General features: G+C 48.5%; 1 protein-coding gene across 2 annotated transcripts in view; it reads right to left on the reverse strand.

Annotated features, from left to right (window-relative positions):
• LOC146816701 (protein FAM228B-like) overlaps positions 1-25,397 on the reverse strand; it is a 230,424-nt gene that overhangs the window by 151,815 nt on the left and 53,212 nt on the right. For both annotated transcript variants that reach the window (XM_085610589.1, XM_085610590.1), the window contains one exon: positions 7,347-7,467. In XM_085610589.1, the coding sequence (XP_085466715.1) occupies positions 7,347-7,467 (121 nt within the window). The remainder of the gene's footprint in view (positions 1-7,346; positions 7,468-25,397) is intronic.

The following is a 25,397-nucleotide window of genomic DNA, read 5'->3' on the forward strand; positions in this document are numbered from 1 at the left end:
AAGTAGATCGAAAAAGAAGTGTGCTCGCTAGTAATTAAAATAACAAAGAAGTTCAAAGCAGCACAGTCACCAAGAAGCAGATAAAAAAAAGTGGCATGCTCGCTCGTAATTAAAATAACAAGGAAGTTCAAGTGGTTGTAAAGGAGTACTTTGGCCTTGGGACATAGATTAGAAGAAGACACGGAGAACAACGGTAAATGGTATGCTACAATCAGTAGAAATGGAGGAAAAGTATATGGCAAGCACACAAACGAATTAAAAGGAAGAGCGGTATGTAAGCCTATTTTAAGATTTATATTAAATACAATAGATTTCACAAGCACACTGCATGCGCTGTGCTGGTGAAACCTAATATTCAAGATATGCTAAGTGCTCACTTCATCATCTCTTGTCAGCTCTGACAGCAACAAGCAGCTTAGGGTCTATCTGAGTCGAATATATAAGTTGTGATTACATTATGGGATGCCCACAATCACTAAGGGACCACAGCTGTGAGAGCAACGTGGGGTGTTCGTCACCAAGAGACCAAACAGAACTTTGAGCAAAATGCACTTAAACCCAATTGGTTCCCCCTAAAATTCAAGTTGCATATTTGTACGAAGTCGTTTGATTAATGGATCCCATTAATTTCCACTACACTTGGATATAAGATGGGCTCTGTGTCTAGTAGAATGTGCTCACCTATTGACTTCAAATGGAAACTCCACCCCCAGCAAGAAGGAAGACTGCACCTGGCACAGTAAAACTGGATGCATCCCCAAGTTGAGACCACTCTCGTAGGACTGAGGAAAAGATTTGGGGGTGCTAAACTCATGGAGAAAAATTAATTGAAAGAAAGCCAATAGGTCTGACCTGCATTTTGAGTTATAAGCCAAACCATTTAAACTAAAGAGCAGCGTTACTGATGTTTAGTTACAAACACATATTTAAGATATTGAGAATGGACAGCACGAATGCAGCCATACATGGAGTTTCTTCAAAACGATATGCAAACCAAACACAGAGGGTCCAATGAAGAGTCTGAGAGAGTGGAATTACCATGTGGGATTGCACTCAACTTGATCACAAGTGAGCTAGTGTTCCCAGACCAGAGTTTTCCTGTCGGAAAAAAATAAGCGATTAAATTGCTTCAAGCTTGGACTGCAACAGCAGCCAAGACTCTGCCCCTGTCCAGGCATCTTTTAGCCCTTTCCAAGGCACCTTTTTCACCTTCTTTCCACCAACCCTCATCCCTACACCACCCACACACAGCACCTGCCCCGAACTCGCTTCTCCCATCAGCTCAAAGCAGGTGGTAAATGTGAGCTTTAATTCCCAGGACCATGTAGTATGGATTTCCACTTGGTGACGCTCTTGGACTGCAGGTATTACCCATTCTGGGGAAATTAACTCGTAATTGCACGATAGTGGTGGAGTATTACCACTCAGAAATGTTAATTTAATGTGCAGTTTCTACACACGCCTGTACCATGCAACTTGTAATCAGCCCAAAGAATTGGGTTTCATTCAACTTTGATTTGATGTTTAAGAGCACCTGGGCCACGTGTTTTGAATTAAAGTGGACACCTGCAGCATGTCAATATCGGTTAAAATATGTGTGTAGCACTCACAAGTTATTTCTGTGCTCGTGTTGCCCCGAAATCAGCGTCGGATTGGTAACGCGGGCACTCGGGCAATGCCCAAGGGGCCGGTGTCCGAATTCCTGCTGTGGGCTGCTTTTTTGAGCAGCCTTGGGGGCCGATTTGGGCGGTTTCTGCATTGTTCGATGCCGCCAGCGGCCCAGTGGGTGCCCGAGTGGCCTTTCTGGAGGTAGATGTTCGTCCATTACCTCCCTTTTATCAACAGCAGAGGTGTCACTCCCTTTCTCTCGCTGGGCCGCACCATTAATATATGCATATTGACCGGGGGCAGGGGGCCTGAGCAAAAGTAGCATCACTTGTTTTCAGGTGTGTTTCACCAGTGTAAACTAATCCGTGCATTTTTTTTAAACCCCCCTCCCCCTTTTTTATACAATTTCGCCAAAGCAGTGGTTTGCGGAAAGGCAATATGCAAATGTGGGCCACTTTTTTTTTAAAGTGCCCGGGCCAATTTTTAAACCCAATCCAACCCTGCCTAAAATCAATACTTTTAATGAACAGCATGGCCCTAAGCGACAGAACTGGAGCAGCACTGGTAGCAAATGTACTAGCCAAGTAAGAACCAATGTGACAAACTGCATGAAAGTGTCTACCATTATCAATGAAGCAACTCGCCAAAGAATGTTTATTACAGAAACCAATGAACGGCCTCACTGCAGCGAAACGGAGCACAGTCTGCCTGAAATGCGGGGCGCATTGCCTAAGTGAGAAGTGAAGCACCGCACAGCAGCTTGAGATGAAAGAGAAAGCAAGAAGGAGCTTAACACAGGAGGAAGTAACGAGAGGAGAGGAAAGGTCTGTGTTGAACATCAGCCCATACAATCAGACATTAGCGTTGGTGATGTTGGTGTTAACGAAGTTTGAGGGGGGGGGGGGGGGAGGCCTGCAAGGTACATAGGGGCCCCCCTCCGGACTTAATCAGGGGCTCTCAGGTCAGGGTACTGAGCTGATGGGGCCCCTGGAACTCGGGCTTCCCTGCCCACACTGTCTGAGCCTATGTTACGCCACTGCCTAGTGCCCTTCACGGACTGTCAACTGTATTACCAAAGTCCAGTCCCTGCGGTGGCCAGCAGCTCAGTGGGTACTGCAGATGAAAATTATTTCAACAGGCAGGTGGCACAGGCCAAGGGAGCTGCAGCATTTGTCAGTTCTAGTTCGAGTCAATGTTGTGACCAGCTCACTCCAGGTAATATTTTTGGGTTGCTGCATCCAGGTCTGAACTTTTCTCATGTAAATCAGCGATTTCAGGTGTCTTACTAGAATAAGTTCAATGGCAGCTCACAAGAGTATAATGTCCAGAATGTATGAGATTGTCACAACACAAAAGTCCAAGACTGTACAAGCTGTTTGTAATGACCTAGAAGAAGTGGTCATCATATGAGCACTCCCTCGCCAATAATAATGGAGTGGGGTATGCACTGGACATTATATCTCCTCCACCAGGTTTCGAATTTGAAACTGAAGATGTAACAGTGGCAGACAGGACACAGCTCTCTGAAGCCAAGCTACACATTGCCCAAGTCTCTTGGAAGCATTGTAATCCAAGGAGCAAACTCTGATGGGGCTTTATGATATCTTTGGTTAATTATTTAACTGTGATCACTGAAGTGTTGAGCTCCTCCTAAAATCTGTCTGTCTGTCTGTCAAGCCAGGCCAGGCCAGGCCAGGCCAGCCAGTGGAGATCGGGAAAGCAGGACATGCTACTTTATGTTAATGTTACTGTTGGCCCGCCTGAATTGAGAAGACCAATTTTAGGAAAGGCTCAATACCTAGTGACCACAATAAAATATTTAATAAAAGCAAAGAGACCCCACAAAGTTTGCTCTTTAGGTTACAGCTCTTCCAGCCTAGTGAAGCGCAGTATGGCTTTTTGACAGGCAAGGTCTGCCAAAGTGTTTATATTTCACGGTCTGTCGAAACACTCCAAACCGAAAAGAACATCTTTAAACCGAATGACCACATACATGTATATATGTGTCCATAGTGTCAGTTTGATTTAAGGTGTGATAAGTGCATTTACTGAACTCCATAGACTAACACTAATTCACGAAATAATTCCACACAAAGCACTGATCTTTGCTGTTAAACTGAAAAAAGAAGAATATAACCCTACAGTGTCTGAATTGCACAGTGTGCACACAGGAGACCTAGGCTCAATTCTCGGATTTCTCACCTGAAAAAAACTGGGTGTCATTTTCCTTCACCAACCTGTTTGAGATCACATTAAAGTAATTCACTTCAGGGTCATCATTCTTCAAAAACCTCACTTGTATATGATTAATATAAAATAATCTTGCTTTACAATTGATAAATATCAGTCAATTCAGTGATATAATTGTACATACTTAATTAAAACACAGGAATTTGAAACATTTTTCATTTTAAATAATCTTTATAATATATTTTCATTATGTTTGGTGTCTGATTTAAATTAATTGGAAGAGTGTGGACCGCTGGGTTCCTGCCAATGTATGCAAGAAAACAGAGCTACCTAACCTTTTTTCGTTTTTCTGAAAAAGGAGAAATTTGAGAAAAAAAAATACAATTTGTTTTTTATCTTTTGATACAGCCAAGCCGAACCAATGGCACGGCGCTCCCCAAGGATGTCAGCCCCTCTCCTAGTGCCCCCCCCCCCCGAAATGTAGTATTTCCAATAGTAGTGAATATCAGAATCACAGACGTCATAAGCCCCCCCACACCATCTGACCCTGGAAAGGAGAGAATCTGAGTCCTCATTCTGGACCAGCAGGCCTACGCCGATTCCCTGTCCCCTCGGAAAGGAAGCCAAATTAGCAATGAACTGGAATGCGGGCCACCTGGTACACAGTCAGAATGATTCAACAGAACTGCAAGCAAGTAGAATGGAGGTGGAGAATTTTCACAATCATCAAGGACTTCACCACACCTGCAGCAACTACCAGCAACATCACCCTGACCCAAAAACTGTGTAATGACCTCCCAGACCCACAACTGGACCCCAGCACCCTTGTAACATGTCTCCTGGTATCCAACAAAGGCAACACCCTGACCATCTGGAACACCTTCACCACAGAGGAAACCACAGCAATCATGAAGGTCATCCAATCCGGGGACCCATCAGGCCCTTGCCCCCCCATGCCTTCAACACACCAGTGAAGCTCCCACCACCATCCTCAATACCTTCATAGGCGCAGCTTCCATATCAGAAGTTTGGAAGCACGCAGTCGTCAACGCCCTTCTGAAAAAGCCCTCAGCTGACCCAGACAAGCCTACAAACTACTGACCGATCTCCCTCCTACCATACCCAGCCAAGGTCCTAGCAAAAGAGTCCTTGTCAACTGCCAACACCATACAATCAGAATTCAGACCAAACCACAGTACTAAGACAGCCCTTATCGCAGCAACAGACAGCATCCAAATGATCCTCGACAGAGGAGAAAGTGCAGCACTTGTCCTACTCGACCTTTCTGCAGCTTTCAGCACAGACTCACATCCCACTATGATCAGATGACTCCACGAGACAGGCATGTAAGAACCCACCCTCCAAAGGATCTGCACCTTTCTTACCAGAAGAGCCTAAGCAGTCAACATGCCGCCATACTCCTCAGAAACCCGGAACTCATTTGCAGAGTCCTACAGGGTTCCTCACTCAGGCCAATCCTCTTCAACATCTACTCGACTCTGTTGGCTGATGCCAGCCGCACTCACGACATCAAAATACTTGCCTACGCCAACAATATGCAACTGATACTGTCCCTCTCAGACAAATTCCCAGCACAAGAAACAACTTCATCTCCTGCATAAAAGAAGTGGCCACTTGGATGAAGGCACACCGCCTCAGGCTGAACACAGACAAGACTGATCTTTGAAAAAGATGCATCGCCGTGAAATTCTGCTTGGTGGCCTACAGACCTCGGATCCACCCCCATTCGCAGCCCACAAGCACAAATACACTGGATCATTATAAACAGCTAGCTGGATATGTCTATCCAGGTCAACACCATCTTCACGTCCTGCTTCCACATACTGAGAATCCTGAATACGATTTTCAAGTGGCTACCAAAAAAACAAAAGAAAGAAAGTCACCGAAGCCCTCATCGCCAGCAGACTGAAATATGGGAAAACTCTCTACTCAGGAATCACCAACCAACTTACAAAAAGACTAAAGACGGTCCAAAGCACAGCAGACAGACTGGTTCTCAACATCTCAGGCCGGTCTGAGGTCACACCACACCTGAGAGAACTCAACCCGCTTCCGATACATAAGCATGCCCAATTCAAGCTTCTCCTACACACATACAAAGTACTATACAACACCAGTCCAGCCTACATAAACAGCCACGTGCAGTCCCACCAACCCTCCAGACACCTACGCTCTGCTAGATTCTCACTAGCACACATCCAAGGCATACGTGAAAGTAGGTTAAGAAGTTGAGCCTTCTCTTACATCACTGCTAAAGGATGAAAAGACCTCCCACACCATATCAGAGCCTCCTCTTCTCGTCTTTAATTGCATAAGAAGTTGAAGACTTAGATCTTTGGGTAAGTCTCCTCGAGGCTAGCCTCTTATCTGCAATGCACCGGAATACCCTCACAGGTGATAGTGCGCTATAAAAATACACACAACATAACATGGTCACAGATGAAATGCCTTCCTTGCTCTTCGGTAATGTTCTTTGGTGGCAGGCATGAGACTTGCTGAACAAAAGCCTGGTGGCCAACAGGTAACAGAGCAGTCCCTCCACAGACCAGCCTCACAAGAGCAGGTTAAATGCTATCACACCTTTCATAAGAGCTGTGTGGCCCGATAGTCTGTGGTCAGTTGGGACTCGGTTGGCAGTGCAGGTTGGCGCCAGATGCCCACTATAGGTTTAAGGCGCAGCTCTCTGTAATCGGACCTAAAAAGAGGACACTGCCCGGTGGGCTCAGTGCCTGCCTTATAACCAAGGTCCATCTGTCCAGGTGATGCCACAAGTTTCACTACCCAATGCCTGAAAAATCATTTGTAATTCCTGATGAGAGCCCTGTAAGCAGGTAAAACTGAAAATAGGTCTTAGTTGTAACTATGGGTATTTATATTTTTTAAAAGTCCAATCTTTACTTGTAGCTGGGAATCCACAGAAATGAAAGGTGCTCAGATGAATCAACAAGAACAGCAAAGCTCAGTCTAGTAATACACAGCTGTCGGTGTCACTGACAGGGGCACAATCCTGAAGCACCGCGTAAATCTGGGTAGAGCTCGGTTTATTTGTTATTCGCTATTTAGGGGACGCTGCCTTCTTTTTCCTAGTGCAACATTTTATAGTTTCTTAGAGGCGTAGCGGCTTTGAAACTAAACTCTCACTCAACCCCTAGTCATTGAAATAAACAGAGGAAAGGCGGCCTCACGCCTAGGTTTAATGATTTAATAATACACAACCTTTCATTCTAAACTTGTGCAATAGCATTAGTTTTACATCGCCCAAGTGATACCTGTATGTGTCTTGGAAAACAGCCTGCAAATGGATCTGGTGATCCCGAGAGCATTTCTGTAACGCTGCCATCTACAGTTAAAGACGTCCCAAAGAGCATCTTTTGCACTTTAACCCCTATCTTTATAATCAGAAGCAATAATATTCTTTTATATACAGTAATATAAAATTATTAAATGTTAGGTTGCATATTTTATAGCAATATTTTGATATCACAAACAATATTTGCATTGTAATGCGTATATATTTCCATACATACGGAAGACTCTTTGGGAACTGGAAGCAAGTCTGCCAAGATCCTGTCTGCTTGACCTTCCTTGCAATGCAGAGTAATGAACCCTTCGCCAGCACCTTGGTGGGACCTGGTGGATATGGCAGGGCTGGAAGGCGCAGGAAAAAAAAACATTGCATCAACTAGGAATCCATCATGTTGTTCATTTTAAATGTTTCAGTTATACTTACTTTGCTTCAAAATGTTGCTGGTTTGGTAGAATTCAACTGAAACTGTGTTACATTACTCCCCAGAACGTATTATAAGCACAATACAACATGCCAAATGAATCCAGCGATGCATAGCACGTGCCAATGAGAATACTTATCAAACAGGTGACATAGACGCGCTTTGACGATTCTTTTGTAAATACTGTCCAACTGATCATGCACTTCTTGCACCCACCAGCCACCCATCTGCTGTCACGCCTGTCATTAAACAGTCCCATTTGTAGTTCAATAAGAATTAAGACAGCATGAGTAGCTTTTTATTTTCTCCATCTCTGCCTAACCTTACCAGGTTACTCCATTCCTCAGATGTTGCAATGCCAACAAACACATTTCTGACTACATTCAAGAAAGGACCAAAAACCACCCGATTAGTGCACATAATCATAGTGACCCCATGGGCAAGCATTGAGTTCACTTGGGCCAGCTCTGAGAGTGCACTGCAGCCTGAATGCAAAGGTTATATCTGTTTTGATCAATACACACAAAATACACGATTTTCACTGCACTGTTCAAGGACGTGCAAGTCCAGAAAATTGACGGAATCGGTCTGGAGAAAAAAAAAAAGGTCAAAGGGAATTTGAAATTCACGATCTGCTTCTGTGGCCTCTAGACTTTGTTGGAAGACCCCCAGTATTCCTCTTCTCCTAGTACTTTACCAAGTGAGATTCTCATGGCCAGTGTTAGATTTATTTTAACAACTCTTCCTCCTTTAGACTAGTGTATACCTAACGTTCAATCGCACTGAAAAGCCGGATACCCAAAAATGAATTTCTTCCAGCATGGGGAAATCCTGCAAGGCATCAGACAGCTTCTGAATATGGATGGTGTTGGACAGCCCTGAGCTGCCACCCATTGTCTCTTCAACAGCTACAGAGCCACTTGGATTTGCTGCAAGGCATACTGAGATATACTCCGCTCTGAGATGTACTCCGCTCTTTCCCACTCCTGCAGTGCTTGTCTCAGATTTCCGGTCACCATGCTGTTTTGGGAATGTCTACCTCCACATACAGTATTTCCAAGGGCAAAACATAATCATTGCTATGACTTACAATATTAAAAAACAAATGGACAGTGTACTCTGCTTTCCCTTTCCATATTCAAATTTCTTCTCTGTTCTTCTACCCAGGTACCCGATAGTCTTCTCTGCCAGCATCAACACGCATTGGCTATATGTGGCCCGAAGAAAATCATGTTTTTTTGTGCTCCTCAAGTCTTGATCATGGAAAAGTCAGGAGCCTCTATTAAGGTGGTCATGCGTTTTTTTTAATTTCCAGCTGGCAATAGTAGTAAAGAGAGCTACCACAAATCGAGTCTTCTTTGAATACTTTTGTGGCTATGATCCTTAATCCCAGTAGCCAATTTCCAGTCCAGTGGACCTAGATGGAGAACAGTGTGGTAGCTCCTTATCTGGGTCCAAACTGGCAATAGAAATGGAGCAGTCCTGACCAGCACCCTCCCGTCATGCTGGCAAACACTCTAACAAATGTTTATGCCCAGGTAAGGTATAAAGGGCTGCCCTGAGTCTAGCCTGGGTGTTGTTATAATGTAAAGTCATACAGGACCTTGTTGGCCCTTACTAACACGAACAGTAAACACTCGGCAGGTGGTAGCCAATTGTAATTAAAACAAGCTGCATAATAGTAACCCGATACTATTTTGCCCTCTTACACTCGAATAAGACAGAGCCATTACAAGTCAGGGGTGTGGCATTTGTATCGTCCAGGACTTGAGGAGTCCTGTAAAGCGCAAGCAGTTTGTTTTTACTCAGTGCGTTGTACATGTAGACATTTTAGTTTGCCCTCCTGTTTCTAGTATAACTGCAAGAACAAAGATGTCACTTTACAGCAGGAATTTCTTTGTATTGAGCCTTAGCTTCAGTAATTACGATAATACTGATAATCAGTTTCAGAGCTGTGGGACACCCACAGTCAATTAGGGAGATGAGAATGACTTTGGTGATGGTAAGTGCAGGGCGGACTGTGGCTGGCTCAATGAACTCTTTACTAGAGTTCAGACGCGAAAAGTCAGAGCCTGCACTATTAGCTGCGCTTGGCTGATGTCGAGCTTTGTTTATTGGTAGTGGTCAGTGGCGGGCGGTGACCCTCAACAGTGGAGGGGCGTCAACTCCGTCGCGAGCGTAAGGACTATTATTAACAAACACCAGTGACAAGTAATGTAATAAATCACAATGCCTTTAGGTTCAATGCCAAAGCTCTCAATCATGGCTCGTTAACAGATAATGGCTTATAAGGGGCTGTGACTGACAACGCTGAAATTAAGGCTGAAGGCAATGTGAGTTTCTCACAGTGCCTGCCAATGGGCAAAAAAGGAAACAACAGTAAAACAAATAAAAAATGTACTTACCCAAGCTTCCAGTCCTACGCTATGTGTTTTATTCTGGAATGCAGTCAGCGCGAGCCCTCCTGGAACCCCAGTCAACTCCCCTCTATGAATCCGGACGCTGCTCTCATGCTGCTGATAATGTTAGTAGAATGAGAGAAGCACCTGGATTGGTTGGAGTGGGCTGCCTTGACATCCATCAGGCACAGGGGCCCATGTAAGGCTGCCCGGGGGGGGTTGCGCAGCAGCCCCCCTAAAAGGGCGGCCGCCTTAGTGCCAAAGGAAGGCACTGGAGTCGCCGGTCCAGTCCCTGGGCCACGGCCAGGGAGGACGTCCGGCCAACCTACTTCCGGCGAAGGGGGAGGGGGCAGGGGTATTTATGCTGTCCCCGTCCCTCCTTCGCCCTCTTGTCCCTCGACGTCTCGCCTCACGGTCATGCTAATGGGAGGAGCCTGACTCTGTTGTTTAAAAGTATAGTTGGCAAATATGGAGTGAACTGCAAAACAGCTTGGGGCCTCATGTTAGATTGCGCAGGTGCTCCAACCTTGTATTGGACTTGCCATGTTGCTGCGCTTCTAAGTCAGAGGCGTAGGTCTCCTGAGAGTTTCGGCTGCATTATAGTTGTTTCAACAGTAGAACTAGGGGCATCTCCAGGCATTTTGCAGATAGGAAGATATGCAGCCGCTCTAATGGGAAGAGCATGAAACCTGGAGTAAAGGTTTAGTTGGCTAACCTGGGGGGGGGGGGGACTGCTAACACAGCTTGGGCCTCACTTGTTAGACGTCAACAGGCTATGTGTACCACCAATAGCACCTGCAAGCTTACATTTTCGCCCGGGACTGGGGATGGCAATGTCCTAAAAAATTTTGCAGCCACACAAGGAATAGGCAAAGACATACCTGGGACGGTGCAACGGACACGCAGCAGTAGAGTTAGCTGAGTGCCATTATATCATGGTATACCGTCAGGGATAAACGTAGGTTATGGGCTAGACACGAACAGGCACTTTCTGTCTCTGGGGCGGGAGTGTGCCAGTGCCAAGAGGGTGTGGTTGCCTGGATAGGGCTGATATGGATGGGAGGGAGCACTAATACGGACTACCACAAGAGCACAATTTTTCAGTCATAGTAGGTCAACTTGATAAGGGATGGCTTGGCAACAGTCGCTTCAGTTATGGGCATTTTCCTGGCAGTGGCAGCGAACATTCAGGATGCTATGTTGGTGTTTAGCCTGTTGTCATGCCTTTTCAGAAGTGTTTTGGCGCAGGCATGGCCACGCATGGGTTAGATGCCGGAGGTCTGCCCTGGGATTCATTTCACAGGCAGGTTGAGCGGCAGAACTTAGAGGGCTTTGGTCCGACCTCTGGTTTCAGGTGCAGATCTTGGTAGGTTCACTTAGTGCCTGTCCTTGAGTTCGACGAATCAGGATCCATTGATTTGAGTAACGGTGACGGGTAAGTCCTCCCGCCCTCTAGCACTGGCTGGCAGCTGTGCAGGCTGTGGAAGTTGCCTTCCAACAGGGGCGAGTTGGTCCATAAGTTTGGGGGAACCCCTGGGAAACACATTTGGGCTACAAAGTAGCAGGAGAACAATTGCATTCCCAGTATTCAGAATAGAGAGGTATTTTCACGTTGGTTCTCCTCTGAGGTCACTCTGTCCTGTATGCTCCCTGGTACATCAGCAGTAGTTGAAGAGGGCAAGGCTTCACATTGGGTGGTGACTGACGGAATGCCATGGACATACTCCGACTAGTGCTAGACTCAGACTCTGAGTGAAAGAGGAAGTAAGGTGGGCTTGTCAACGCTTACCTCCTCCCGCATTGGCACTACCTGGCAGGAGTGGCTTGTCAAAGGTACTGTTCTTCAGCCATGCAAAGGTAATATGGGACCAACGCCTCAGGTTTTCAGGTCAATTCAGTCATAAATCCACGGGGAGTTTAGAAAGGATGGGGGCACCTGTTCTTTGAGGGCATGCTGGCCTCCGGTCCTGTATGGGCTAAGACTTGTTCTGGCTGGACCTGGGAGAAGCCCGGTAATCAGCATGTTGTAAGTATAAAGGCTTACCTTGGTGGGGGGCCCTGGTAGTGACGGTGGCCACTCCCAAGGCTGTGGAGGAGTTACAGGGCGATCCAGAGTCTGCAGATACCAAGGGGTACGTCATGCAGCAGCACAGCGTGGTGCTAAGCCAGGATACCCAGGGATGTCTTAGCGTTGTCCCCTGGAAGAACTACGGCGCCCCGTTAGTCCTACGGGCGGTTGTGGGTCTGAGCAACCGGGGGCTGCCATAAGACGCTCCGCCCACCTCTTTCGGGGGGGGGGCGTGAGTAAGCAAGTGGACTGGTGGTCCACGGATGGGAGGGGTGGCCCCTCCCAAGATTTGGTATGCACCAATTGGTGATTGCCACGGTGTAATTTAGGCTTATCAGACGGGCAGGCGGCATAGGGGTTGGCCTGCCCTGGGATCGCCCGTAAGATAACCCACCATATTTGCATATTGGTTATGCTAATAAACCTGCAGCAATATTTCTCCACTTACAAAAGTGTCGTGTGGTTTATTGATGTATTATGTGTGTTATGTGACTACAGTTGCTGATATTGACACTATGTAAGGCTGCCCGGGGGGGGGAAGGTTGCGCAGCAGCCCCCCTAAAAGGGCGGCCGCCTTAGTGCCACAGGAAGGCACTGGAGTCGCCGGTCCAGTCCCTGGGCCACGGCCAGGGAGGACGTCCGGCCAACCTACATCCGGCGAAGGGGGAGGGGGCAGGGGCAGGGGTATTTATGCTGTTCCCGCCCCTCCTTCGCCCTCTTGTCCCTCGACGTCTCGCCTTTCCCGCCCCGCCGCTTACCCGGCAGCCGGAGGTACAAGGGGGAGGGGGGTTAGGCTTTCTAACATGTTATTTTGTGTTGCAGGAGGAGTTACAGGGCGATCCAGAGTCTGCAGATACCAAGGGGTATGTCATGCAGCAGCACAGCGTGGTGCTAAGCCAGGATACCCAGGAATGTCTTAGCGTTGTCCCCTGGAAGAACTACGGCGCCCAGTTAGTCCTACGGGCGGTTGTGGGTCTGAGCAACCGGGGGCTGCCATAAGACGCTCCGCCCACCTCTTTCGGGGGGGGGGGGCGTGAGTAAGCAAGTGGACTGGTGGTCCACGGATGGGAGGGGTGGCCCCTCCCAAGATTTGGTATGCACCAATTGGCGATTGCCATGGTGTAATTTAGGCTTATCAGACGGGCAGGCGGCATAGGGGTTGGCCTGCCCTGGGATCGCCCGTAAGATAACCCACCATGTTTGCATATTGGTTATGCTAATAAACCTGCAGCAATATTTCTCCACTTACAAAAGTGTCGTGTGGTTTATTGATGTATTATGTGTGTTATGGGACTACAGTTGCCGATATTGGCACTATGCCTACTCCCCACCCAGCAGTCTAAGAGAGCTGAGTGGAGAGGTTTAAAATGCATGTCAGGATGGTAATCACAAGGCAGCCGGCCAAGTGACATGCGTATTTTAAACTTGAGCAGCAAGTAACACTGCTTCCTGCTGCCAATCAGCAGCTATGGCCCGCCCAGTGCTGCCACTCGGCTCTGCTGAACTGAAAAATAAAATGGTAATAAAATCTCTTCATTAACCTTTTCTTTTTCATGCTTGCTGCACTGTCAGCAGGGGGTGGGGTGGCGACGCTCCTCTGCCCTAAGGGAGGAACGTCCGCTGGTAGTGTAGTACGGAGGCCAAAAGTGTAGGATGACCAGAAGTTCCGGATTTGTCCAGACAGTCTGGGTTTTTAAATGACTGTCCCAGCATACCGACACTTTTTGGCAAAACAAATACGTGTACCAGTTTTTAAGAGAGGGTCGGGTGAAAGTGCACATTAATCATAGAGTTGTGTACGCTCATGTTTCAACCAGCCCTCTTATCACACCAGATACACAACATAACTTACATGAAGTTGAATGGTGTGTGTCGTGTCAACATTTAGTCCTATCTCTATGTCTGTGCCAGTTTCTGGTTCTGAAAATCTAGTCACCCTACAAAAGTGCAAGTTAGTTTATGAATGCACCAAAATAGTATCCAGATGAAATACGCAGCACCCAAACAGATGAAACAAGCAGATAGAAAGTCCTTAAGTCATGTTTGTTTCTTCATGGTTGTGAAGACAGTCAGAGGAAGGATTCTAATTGATCAACCATGATGTTTTCATTTTCTACTCACCTGACAGTCAGAAAGAGCGTGGAATTGCGTTTTATGCTTTGAGTCGTTTATCCCAAAGCTTACTTGCTAAATCGAGGTAGAGGCACACTGAAAGTGCTATCCAGTTCATTCAATGGGAGCTCGATGGTGGTACTCCGAGCTCCCAGTGTTTGCCCCAATCCTGTTCACATGGACCTAGAGATAGGCGAGCCAAGCCAAGCATCTGGCTTGGCTCTTAGAGCTAGGGTTGCTACCTGCACCACTGTTATTTTGTAGTCCCAGTTGGTACAAAAATAAGCAAAATCACCTAAAGACAGTATTTTTAGCCCTTATCTGTACATACTTCAAACAGCAAATATAAATAGAACGCACTTTTAAATGTGTTCTAGAGCTGCGTTAACGACCTGACTAATAATGAAAGTAAATCTTACTAATGAGTACATACAATTTTGTTTACAGTATTTTTCTCTTGGGGCGGTGGCAACCACACTTAGGGCCCGGGCATGAGCCGAGCACTGAAAATGTTTGCCATAGAAATTATTTTAAAAAAATCACATAAAATATGATGAAGTCAAATCACAATTCAAAAAAAGTGTATTTCTTGAACGTGTGGAAGCTTTGATATCAAAATGCCCATTATAGCACTGCACTGAGAAGTACTTGTATAGTTTTTAAAAATGAACTTAGAACCATTCTAAGATCAGACAATTTGGTTAAGCAAGGAAGCAGCGATTATTGCAGTTTTTCATATTCACTTCATACAAATCAGCCACTAAATGTGTACCTATTTGTTTCTCCTGTTTACCTGAAATGTTAATGCTTTGCTTTAGCCTTGTGTAGGAGGGTAGAAAAGCGAGGGTGGCAGGCAGAAGCCACATGAAAGCTCGGCTCTTCATTGGCTTGAGGTTCCAACAGAACCTCAAGTTGAGCCAGAGCCTAGCTTGAGCTTTCAGTAGCTCGCCCACCCTCATATAGAACCTCCTCCTCTTACGTACATACCCGCAGGTTGGTATAATTTTTTTCCTTGCCAGCTGGGATGGATTAGATTATCCATCCCCAGTCTCCAAACCAATCTGCACGTGAACTATGCGCCTTCGCAGTGGCCTAGCGAGCATGGGACCAACGTCAGGGCTTACCCTTCCCACTGAGGGCGACTTATAGCAACATAAAAAGTTGATGGATGGAATGCGGACCACTGTCAAGCATTCACCTGCAGTCACAGATCTGGGTAAATGAATCATTCTTTTGCTCGCCATGCCACCCCAGTTTGGACCCCAGTCATGACCCTGATCCCCATGAGAACAGTCCAGCGTGAACTGCCGGCCAGATCCTCCCTGGACCAGAAAACAAGCGGCCTAGGACTGGTTTTGGGGTATCACCTCTCATCAGCCAGGCTAGCTTGAATCCATTCCTGGATTTATGCCCAGATCTGTAACTGGGGCAGAATGTTGACAATGTTCAGCATTCCTTCCATCATCGTTCTGCGTTGCAATTTTCGCCCTAAGTTGGATGGGTATGCCCACACGTGGGTCCCGTGCTCGCTACTCCACCGGATTCAAGCTAGCCTGGCTAATGAGTGGTGAGACAACGAAACTGGTCCCAGGATGCTTGTTTTGTGGTCCAGGAAGGACCTGGCCTGGCAGTTCAGGCTGGACTGTTCCTACGGGTAGCGGGGTCAAGACTAATTTGCATATGGCTGGGTCCAAACTGGAATGGCGTGGCGAGGAAAAAAACAATGGATTTAGGTCTATATCTGGGGGCAAATGTTGGACTATGTTCGGCATTTCATCCATCATCTTTTTGGGTTAACTCAAAGGAAACAAGCATTGGCATAGCCAATAGGTCTCGCTTTTGGGACCTTATAAGTATTTAGTTATGTAGCACAATATCCTTTGTGCAACAACATCAACTGTTGCATGGCCAAGCACTTATAAGGTCCCAAAGGCGAGACCTATTGGCTATGCCAATGCTTGTTTGTACAGCAGAGTGGTCCAGCAGCAATCTGCTGCTGTTGGGCCTTTAACATTTTTGTTTTGTTTTATTAAATGAGATATGGAGGTGGGTGACAGAAAGTGATGGGTAGGGTAGTGGAGAGAGCGGAGACAGGATTGGTATTCCCACTGTATACTGTTTTTGCTGAGATGCCAACTGTTGGTGTTTTGTGGGAGCAGATAGGATTTCCAGATGGTGCTCAGCGGGAGTGCTGGCTCCACATTTGTGGCTGCTGCTGACGCGAGCCAGGCAGAACTAAAGAAAGGTGCGCTGCCAGTATTATTAAAGTTAAAGCGGTGTTATAAGCGGCATCTCGTGAACCAAGCCACACAGAACAAAAGCAAGGTGCGTGGCGATAATAAAGTTAAAGCGCAGAATTGCGTGCTGCCAAAAATTCTATTTTATTTAAATAAAGGTTGAGTTGGGCGCGCCGCACAAATGAGACCAACAGCCCTGCCGTCATGCTAAAGATGAAGCACGGTGTGCCGCGATGTTCAAATAAAACAGATTGGTTTAATCCAGGCACTCTTACTGAGCAGTACCCGCTAAGGAGGAGGCGTGTAGCTGTCGTCAGATACCGGTTGTTGCTATTGGGTGGAAGTGGATAAGATTTCCGGCTGGTGCTTATCGGGAGTTCTGACTCCACGTTTATGGCTGCTGCTATAAGGGGCATCTTCTGACGAGAGCTGTGCAGAACCAAAGAAAGGTGCGTGGAGGCCATTATTAAAGATTAAGTGCGGCATGGTGCGCTGACAAAAATAAAACATAGATTGTTTTAATCCAGGCACTTGCACTAAGCAGCGTATGCTAAGGAGGAAGTGTGTAGCTGTCGTCCTGCTGCTATAAGCGGCATCTCCTGACGCGAGCTGTGCAGAATCAAAGAAAGACGTTGCCACTATTATTGAAGTTAAAGCAGTGCTGTAAGTCGCATCCCTTGACGTGACACATGCAGAACAAAAAGGCGCACAGCTTTCATTATTAAAGTGGAAGCATGTCAAGGCCTACTGCTAAAAAACAAGCATTGGCAGCGCGGCAGTAAAAGTAACGCCGCACGGCCGTGAAAGTCATCGCGATCACTCTGAAAGTGAAAGTGATCGCGATCGTGATGACGCGCTAAAGCACGCTAGGGATGCGCGTGCAGCTGCGCGCGTGCTTGTGCGCGTGACAGTAAGCTGGTGGCCGCTTTGGTAGCACTTTCAAAAGCAGCTACTAAATGTCTCAGCCAGACCAGCGCATGCGCTGGATCAGGCAAGACCTAAAAAAGGGTAAAGCATTCATCAGTACCAAAACAGTCAATAAGTAAGAAACACAACGCAATACAAATTCCACTCCGATTTATAAAAATAGTATATATTTGTATCTTTAGTTAGACATGAAAACGAGAAACAATTAGATAAAGGAAACAGGAGTTATGATTTTTGCAAGATTTCCATAAATTACTTCTTTTCACTCCAAATACTGTTAGCGATAGTCTATGAGCCTTGAACTCGAGGGTCTAGGGCAAAGTCATAGTTTCATGTCCACCACGTTCAAAGTCAAGCTCGGATGCGGGCACTGGCTTGGTCCTGGTCAGATTTTACATTTGCAGGCGAAAATGTTCTGGTTCTTTTTCTCAGCGAAGGGGAGGTTCGCAGGGTCTTCTGCAGCACAATTCCGGTTTTGGGTTTGACGTCAACAGATCAGCCAGATCTAGGGGTCAGGTGAAAGACTGTTCTCAGCGGCGTTCGAGGCTACTTACAAATTGGCAATTAGCAATAGTCTCTGAGCCTGCGACTCTGGGCTCAGAAGTCGTTATCATTGGCTCACAAGTTGAAGTCCGGTGTCGAGAAAGAGCACACTCCCTGAGATATACCCGCTAGGGGTTGGAACTCGATCTCTTGGCTATCAATCAATCAATCAATCAATCAATCATAGGCATTTATAACGCGCACTACTCACCCGGAGGGTCTCAAGGCGCTTGGGGGGGGGGGGGGTCCGCTACTGCTCGAACAACCAGGTCTTGAGCTTCTTCCTGAAGGAGAGGTGGTCTTGGGTCAGGCGTAGGTCGGGAGGGAGGGCGTTCCAAGTCTTGGCGGCCAGGTGGGAGAAGGATCTTCCTCCTGTTGTCGCTCTGTGGATGCGGGGGACGGCGGCGAGGGCGTGACTGGTCGAGCGGAGGTGGCGTTTGGGAGCGTAGAAGTTGAGGCGGCTGTTGAGGTAGGTCGGGCCTTGGCTGTGTAGGGCTTTGTGCGCGTGGGTGAGGAGCCGGAAGGTGATTCTTTTGTTGATCGGGAGCCAGTGCAGGTCTCTCAGGTGTCTGGAGATGTGGCTTCGTCTGGGGACGTCGAGGATGAGTCTCGCCGAGGCGTTCTGGATCCATTGGAGTCTCTTCTGGAGCTTGGCGGTGGTACCGGCGTAGAGGGCGTTGCCGTAGTCCAGTCGACTGGTGACGAGGGCCTGGGTGACCGTCTTCCTGGTCTCGGTGGGGATCCACCGGAAGATCTTACGTAGCATGCGCAGGATGTTGAAACAGGACGAGGAGACGGCGTTGACTTGTCTGGTCATGGAGAGGGAGGAGTCCAGGATGAAGCCCAGGTTGCGTGCGTGGTCTTTCGGTTTGGGTGCGTTGCCCAGGGCGGGGGGCCACCAGGAGTCGTCCCAGGCGGAGGGTGAGGAGCCCAGGATGAGGACTTCCGTCTTGTCTGTGTTCAGTTTCAGGCGGCTGGTCGTCATCCACTCGGCCACGTTTTTCATCCCTTCGTGTAGGTTGGCTCTGGCGGTGGCGGGGTCGTTGGTCAGGGAGAGGATCAGCTGGGTGTCATCGGCGTAGGAGATGATGTTCAGGTTGTGTTGGCGTGCGATGGCCGCAAGGGGGCTCATGTAGATATTGAAGAGGGTGGGGCTGAGCGAGGAGCCCTGAGGGACGCCGCAGATGACTTCCGTGGCTTCTTATCTGAACGGGGGCAGGCGGACTCTCTGTGTCCTTCCGGTGAGGAAGGAGATGATCCATTCCAGTGCCTTCTCCTTGATTCCGACGTTGCTGAGGCGCTGCACTAGGGTGCGGTGGCAGACAGTGTCGAATGCCGCGGAGAGGTCCAGGAGGATGAGGGCCGCTGTTTCTCCGTTGTCCAGCAGGGTTCGGATGTCGTCGGTGGCAGCGATGAGGGCGGTCTCGGTGCTGTGGTTGGCCCGGAAGCCTGACTGGGATGGGTCGAGGGAACCAGTTGTCTCGAGGAAGGCTGCCAGTTGCTTGTTGACGGTCTTCTCGATGACTTTGGCTGGAAACGGGAGGAGCGAGATGGGGCGGTAGTTCTTGAGTTCGGTGGGGTCCGCCGTTGGTTTCTTTAGTAGAGCGCTGAGTTCGGCGTGCTTCCAGCTCTCAGGGAAGGTGGCGGTGTCGAGGGAGGTGTTGATGATGTCCCGCAGGTGGGGTGCGATGACAGCGTCGGCCTTGTTGAAGATGTGGTGAGGGCAGGGGTCGGTTGGGGATCCGGAGTGGATGGAGTTCATCGTGCTGATGGTGTCTTCGAGGTTGATCGGTGTCCAGGCGTTGAGGGTGGTGGTGGGGGGCGTTGGTTTGGTCGTGGGGAGCGTTGGTTGTGTTCTGAAGCTGTTGTGTATGTCAGCGATCTTGTTGTGGAAGTAGGAGGCGAGGGAGTTGCAGAGGTCTTGCGATGGGGTGATGTCGTTGGTTCCGGCGTTGGGGTTGGAGAGCTCTCTGACGATGTTGAAGAGTTCCTTGCTGTTGTGTGCGTTGTTGTCCAGCCGGTCCTTGAATGCTGTTTTCTTGGTGGCGTGGATCAGTTGATGGTGCATTCGGGTGGCGAGCTTGAGGGTAGTCATGTTGTCCGGCGTTGGGTCTCTTCTCCAGGCTTTCTCGAGGGCATGGCAGTTCTTCTTGGAGCTCTTGAGTTAGTCGGTGAACCACGGGGCCTTCTTGCTTCCGGGTCTGCTGGGCGGGGTCCTCAGAGGGGCGAGCTCGTCCGCGCAGGTGGAGATCCATTTCGTGAGGTTGCCGGCGGCTTGGCTGGGGTTCGGTGAGCTGGCGGGAGGGTGCTGGCTCAGGGATACGGCGAGTTGTTCGGCTGTGATCTTGCTCCAGCTTCTTCGTGCAGCCTGTTGCTGGTGGTGGTGGACCGTGGTTCTTTTGAAGGTGAAGTGGATGCAGCTGTGGTCCGTCCAGTGGAGTCCAGTGGCGTGGCTGAAGGAGATGTCTTTGCTGGACGAGAAGACGACGTCGAGTGTGTGTCCGGCGAGGTGGGTGGGGGTGGTCACCAGCTGCTTGAGTCCGAGGGTGGCGAGGTTGTCAAGCAGGGTGGTGGTGTTGCGGTCGTTGTTGTTCTCCAGGTGGAAGTTGATGTCCCCGAGGAGGATGTAGTCAGCGGAGGGGAGGGCGTGCGGGCTGATGAAGTCGGCGATGTCTTCGCTGAATTGAGTGCGTGGTCCCGGGGGTCGGTAGATCAGGGTGCCTCTGAGGGTGGTCTTGGGGTCGGTGTGGATCTGGAAGTGCAGGTGTTCGGCGGTTGTCAGGGTGTCGTCGGCGTTGGTCGAGATCCGGATGGTGTCCCTGTGGATGATGGCGATGCCTCCTCCAGTCTGGTTGTCGCGGTCTCTCCGGATGATCTTGTAGCCCTCTGGGATGGCGATGGCGATGTCGGGCGCTGAGGAGTCGTTCATCCAGGTTTCTGTGAGGAAGGCAACGTCAGGAGCTGTGGTGTCGAGGAGGTTCCAGAGTTGAACGGCGTGTCTGTGGACGGAGCGGGTGTTGAGCAGGATGCACTTGAGGTGGTTGCTGCTGGTGTTCCGTTTGGTGGGTGCTGAAGCAGTGCAGGTCCGGATGCAGGAGAACTTGCAGGACTGGCAGGTGAAGGGTCCGTGGGTGCGTCTCGGAGTGGCTCGGTAGCACCCGGGGGTTCGGCCGGTGTTGAGTGCGTTGAGGGTGGCGGCATCGTAAGTCCGGCGGGTGGGGTGGCCTCTGCGGGGGCCAGGGGTTCTGGCGCTGGGCGCGGTCCAGGCACGGACGGGCGCAGACGGGCTTACCTTTGGCGCACCTTCGGCGCTCAATCGGTGCTCCCGCTGCGCGCGTTCACTGCGCGGTCGCTCTGGGGGCGTCATAAGAGGGGAGCCGGGAGGGAGGGTCTGCGGGGAGGCGGGGAGCGCGGGACCCAATCGGCGGGCGGGGGGGGCGGGGTCTCGTTGGTAGCGGCGGGAAACCTGGGGGCTCGGCGGCGGCTCTGAGGTGGCTGGGGCGCCGCTCGGCAGCCCTGTGGCGGCTGGGGCGGCGCTCGGCGGCCCTGTGGTGGCTCAGGCAGCAGGTGGCAGCAGGAGGCTCAGCAGGTAAGGAGCAGGCGGGAGGTGTGGGGGCAACCAGGCCGAGGGCGCAGTGGCTACACCAGTGAGGTTTGTGGGAGGGTAGGACTCACTAGCCAATGGGGCTATAATTCCCACGGGCTACCTTACCCACTTTTACATCACTTCCTGTGGAGTTGGAAGTAAATAAACCCCACAGTGCATCTCTCTGCCCAAATCCAAGATGTCAGGGCCCTTCTTTCCTGGGATAGAGCCATGGGCACACCCTTATGGTGTGTCCAGTAAAATTACCCACCCCTCCTCGAAAACCAGTTCTGCAACAGAGTCCCCGCCACCGAGGAGATGCCAGCCTATCTGCCTACACAAAGGAGTGGACAAGCTGAAGTGTGACTCCCATTTGCCTCTCAAAGCCAGTAGCCCCTTTGAAGCTGGGCAATCTGTGGCCACCACCAGTGGGCCATCCTGGCAGGAGAAGGTCACAGCTTCTCCCTCCAGCAGATCCTTTGTTTCACATCCTGGGAAGGCTTCACACCTCTTAGCAGGCAGTCAGCAGGCTGTTTGGGGTGACAACTTTTCACGTTAATTGGAAGCAGCTAATAGAAGATTGGGGCAAGACAGTGGTGACTTTCAAATCAGCTTTGCTTTAAAGGTTACTCTAAATCCAACTTTGGCAATACGTTAGGTTTAATGTAACAATTAATTTGATACCTTGAAATACTATATTTGTGGGTCAGAAATGGAAGTTGGCACTTAGCACGTGTGCTAGTGAAACTCAATGTTAGCCAATGGGGACACCAGCCTTGCTACAGTTGAAACAACAAATTGAAGTTTTCACTGTTAGGACATGTATGGTTTAAATTTGACATGGCCATCTTTTTAATATCTGTGGGCCTTGTGGGCTATACGGCCTTCCATAGAGGTGACTTACAAATATTAAAAAGGAAGGTCTGGGCATGGCAAAAGGGCTATTTTGTCATGTTGAGTTTGAAGTTAACAAGCTGCCCAACTAGGCTGCAATTTCAGACCTAGGGCCATGTTTTCACTTCGTCACAACACTGGTGGCACAATAAGTGCAGTAGTCCACTAGTGACATTTAACATACTAGTCCTAGGTACATTTTGTACCATATAACCGTTTGCACCATATACAAGGGTCTTATACACAAGTTAAATATGGCAATCAGGGAATAAAACACCAGCAGCACCAGTCCAAAAAGTCTGTGTATGAGTGGGGTGATCGTGCAAAAAGATCCCCTTCCTTACAATAGTCAATGAAAATTCCATGCTTAAGAGGCAATCCCTTACAAACACAGCTTACATAACAGTCACAGTCTTTGTAATTATTTCCATGACAAAAAGAGGAGGGGTCTGTAGCAAGATGCTGATGTACATACTTTTTTTGCAGACGTAATAAGCAGAGCAATGATGAACCAAGTCACACCTAAGCAGCCTGTCCGATGATGGACTAGAGTACTAGGGATGATCAAAGCAACATGGAAGCGAGTCAAAAACAGGCCAAGTCAAAACCAAAAAAGCAACAATATGTAAATCAGCAAGCAGAGTCAGGTCAGGTCTAGACCACATAAACTAGATAGTCCAATCATGCATGCAAACACATTGAGGGATTGTACAGGCCAGGGGAAAACTTTTTTTTTTTTTTTTAAATCAGAGTTTAGGAAGCAGAAAAGGCATCACAAAAAATGTGTTCAACATTTATCATGAAGTTAGAAAGCCAGAAGATTTAAAGGCAATCCTACATGTTTCTCAACTTCATTGCAAGAATATTTTAAGGATTTTCCATGCTAAAATTATGAACAAAGGAACCTCCATTTTAGGCAACCACGAACCATCACAGTACCCTCCAGTCAACCTACCACCACTTCATACTTCCACATCCTCCTAAAATAGGGAGGAGTGGGGGCGCACTAAAAGCAATTCTTCCCTACCCTTATGACACACATGATTAACACAACTTATGCTAAGGGATCTGTTCCAGATCAACCTAAACACACAATCACTACCCACTTACTAGTATGCATTCACTTTTGGGTACTGAAAGAAAGCAATGTCCCAAGCACCTTGTTTAGGTGAGTAAAGAATATCGATAGAAAGATTTGCTTTTTTAAAAACAGTTCTGTGCACTTGGAGTAGTCAATGTTCTTGTTGAAAGGTGTCCTGATGGAAAAATATTGCTTTCTCAGAAAACAGTCTGTGATTTCTAGCTGTAGGAAGCTCGCCACAACTCCGTTCAAATACATACAAACATGTTTAGTTTTAACTAGTTTTCTGAATTTCTTCAAGTCAACCATGCTGCCATCCACAGTTCAGGTGTATTTACACTGCCATTCTCAGGGTCATCATGCAGAAGGTAAAGACCTCAGCATATCCCATTCAGTCATGAGCGAGCTTACTCAACTTTATCCAGCCCTTCGGATAGTTATCTATGAAAGCAAGCGCTCTGGTTCTACAATATGCGAAACGCTGCTGAGAGCAGGGTCCAGGTCCTCACAGGGTGAGGGGAACTTCCCCCTCCTGGTGTTCCCACACAACCGCAGCCAGGAGGAAGCCATAAAGGTCAATGTTCTCTTGCTAAACACTGTAGTGGGCTATACACTAAACCATTCAACATGTGGATAAGCAAAACAGATAATGAAAATCTAATAATTTCCTTGCATTCCTCATCGTGCATTACCTATACACTGTGGCTTTGGCTTGTTTTCCCCAAAATGTTTACTGAAATAGTATTGTTAGATCTGGATTGGAACAATGTAATTGTCAAACAGACCTACTTCTTAAAGTATACATATGAGTAGCCTGTTTCAACTATTGGCTTTCATCGATCACTTTCTTTCAGCCACTGGCTTGAGGCTTAGTCAATCGTATCTTGGCTCAGCCCAGTGGAGTATTCATCTCTCAATTAATGCTACTGGCTGATTGGTGTATCCTTCTTCCTTCTTTCTAGAACTTGCATTGAACTAAATGCTGGACTACTTTACAACTATAGCCCTCTCTGTCTGTACCTAAACAACGTGGTCTGTAAAACGACTGCGTCTTAACCACACATTGCTTTACCACGCATGCCTTTACCATGAATTTTCATGGTGAAGGTATACATGGTAAAGGGGTATGCATGGCTTAGGTTACCACCCCCTCCCCACAACCCTAAGGTACTAACTTCCCCTGCCCTCCTCCCACCCTGAAGTGCAAATTCCCATACCCTCTCCCAGCCCAAACGCTGTATCCTCCCCCTACCTTAATGCCTAAAACCCTGTCCTAAATACTATCCCGCCCTCCCCTAAGCCCTAACAATTTACCTGACCTCCCCCTGAGCCCTAAAAATGACACCGCTCTCCCCTAATCCCTAAAAACTACCCTTTCCCCCACCCCGAGCCCTAAAAACAACCCCTAAAAAATACCCCGAACACACCCTGAAACCTACCACGGACCCTCCCACCCCTGAAAACTACCCCAAACCCCCCTCTACCCCTGAAAACTAGCACAAACCCTCCCACCCCTGAAAATCACCCTGCACTCCCACCCCTGAAACCTAACACGAACCCTCCCACCCCTGAAAACTACCCCAAACCCCCTCTACCCCTGAAAACTAGCACAAACCCTCCCACCCCGAAAATCACCCTGAACCCCCACCCCTGAAAACTACCCTGAACCCCCCACCCCTAAAAACTACCCCGGACCCCCACCCCTAAAAATACCCAAAACCCCCACCACCCCTGAAAACTATCCCGAACCTCCACCACCCCTGAACACTACCCCAAACCCACACCACCCCTGAACACTACCCCGAACCCCAACCACCCCTGAAAACGACCCCAAAACCCCACGATCCCTTAAAACTAGCATGAACCCCCACTACCCCTTAAAACTACCCTGAACCCCCACCACCCCTGACAACTACCACAAACCACCCCTCAGACCTGGCACCAGCCCCACTTACCTGTCCGTGTCTGCTTCCCGACGCTCCTCTTTCCCCGCCCATTCCAAA

The sequence above is a fragment of the Triturus cristatus genome, chromosome 6 (genome assembly GCF_964204655.1).
Source record: "Triturus cristatus chromosome 6, aTriCri1.1, whole genome shotgun sequence".
Classification (NCBI taxonomy): Eukaryota; Metazoa; Chordata; class Amphibia; order Caudata; family Salamandridae; genus Triturus; species Triturus cristatus.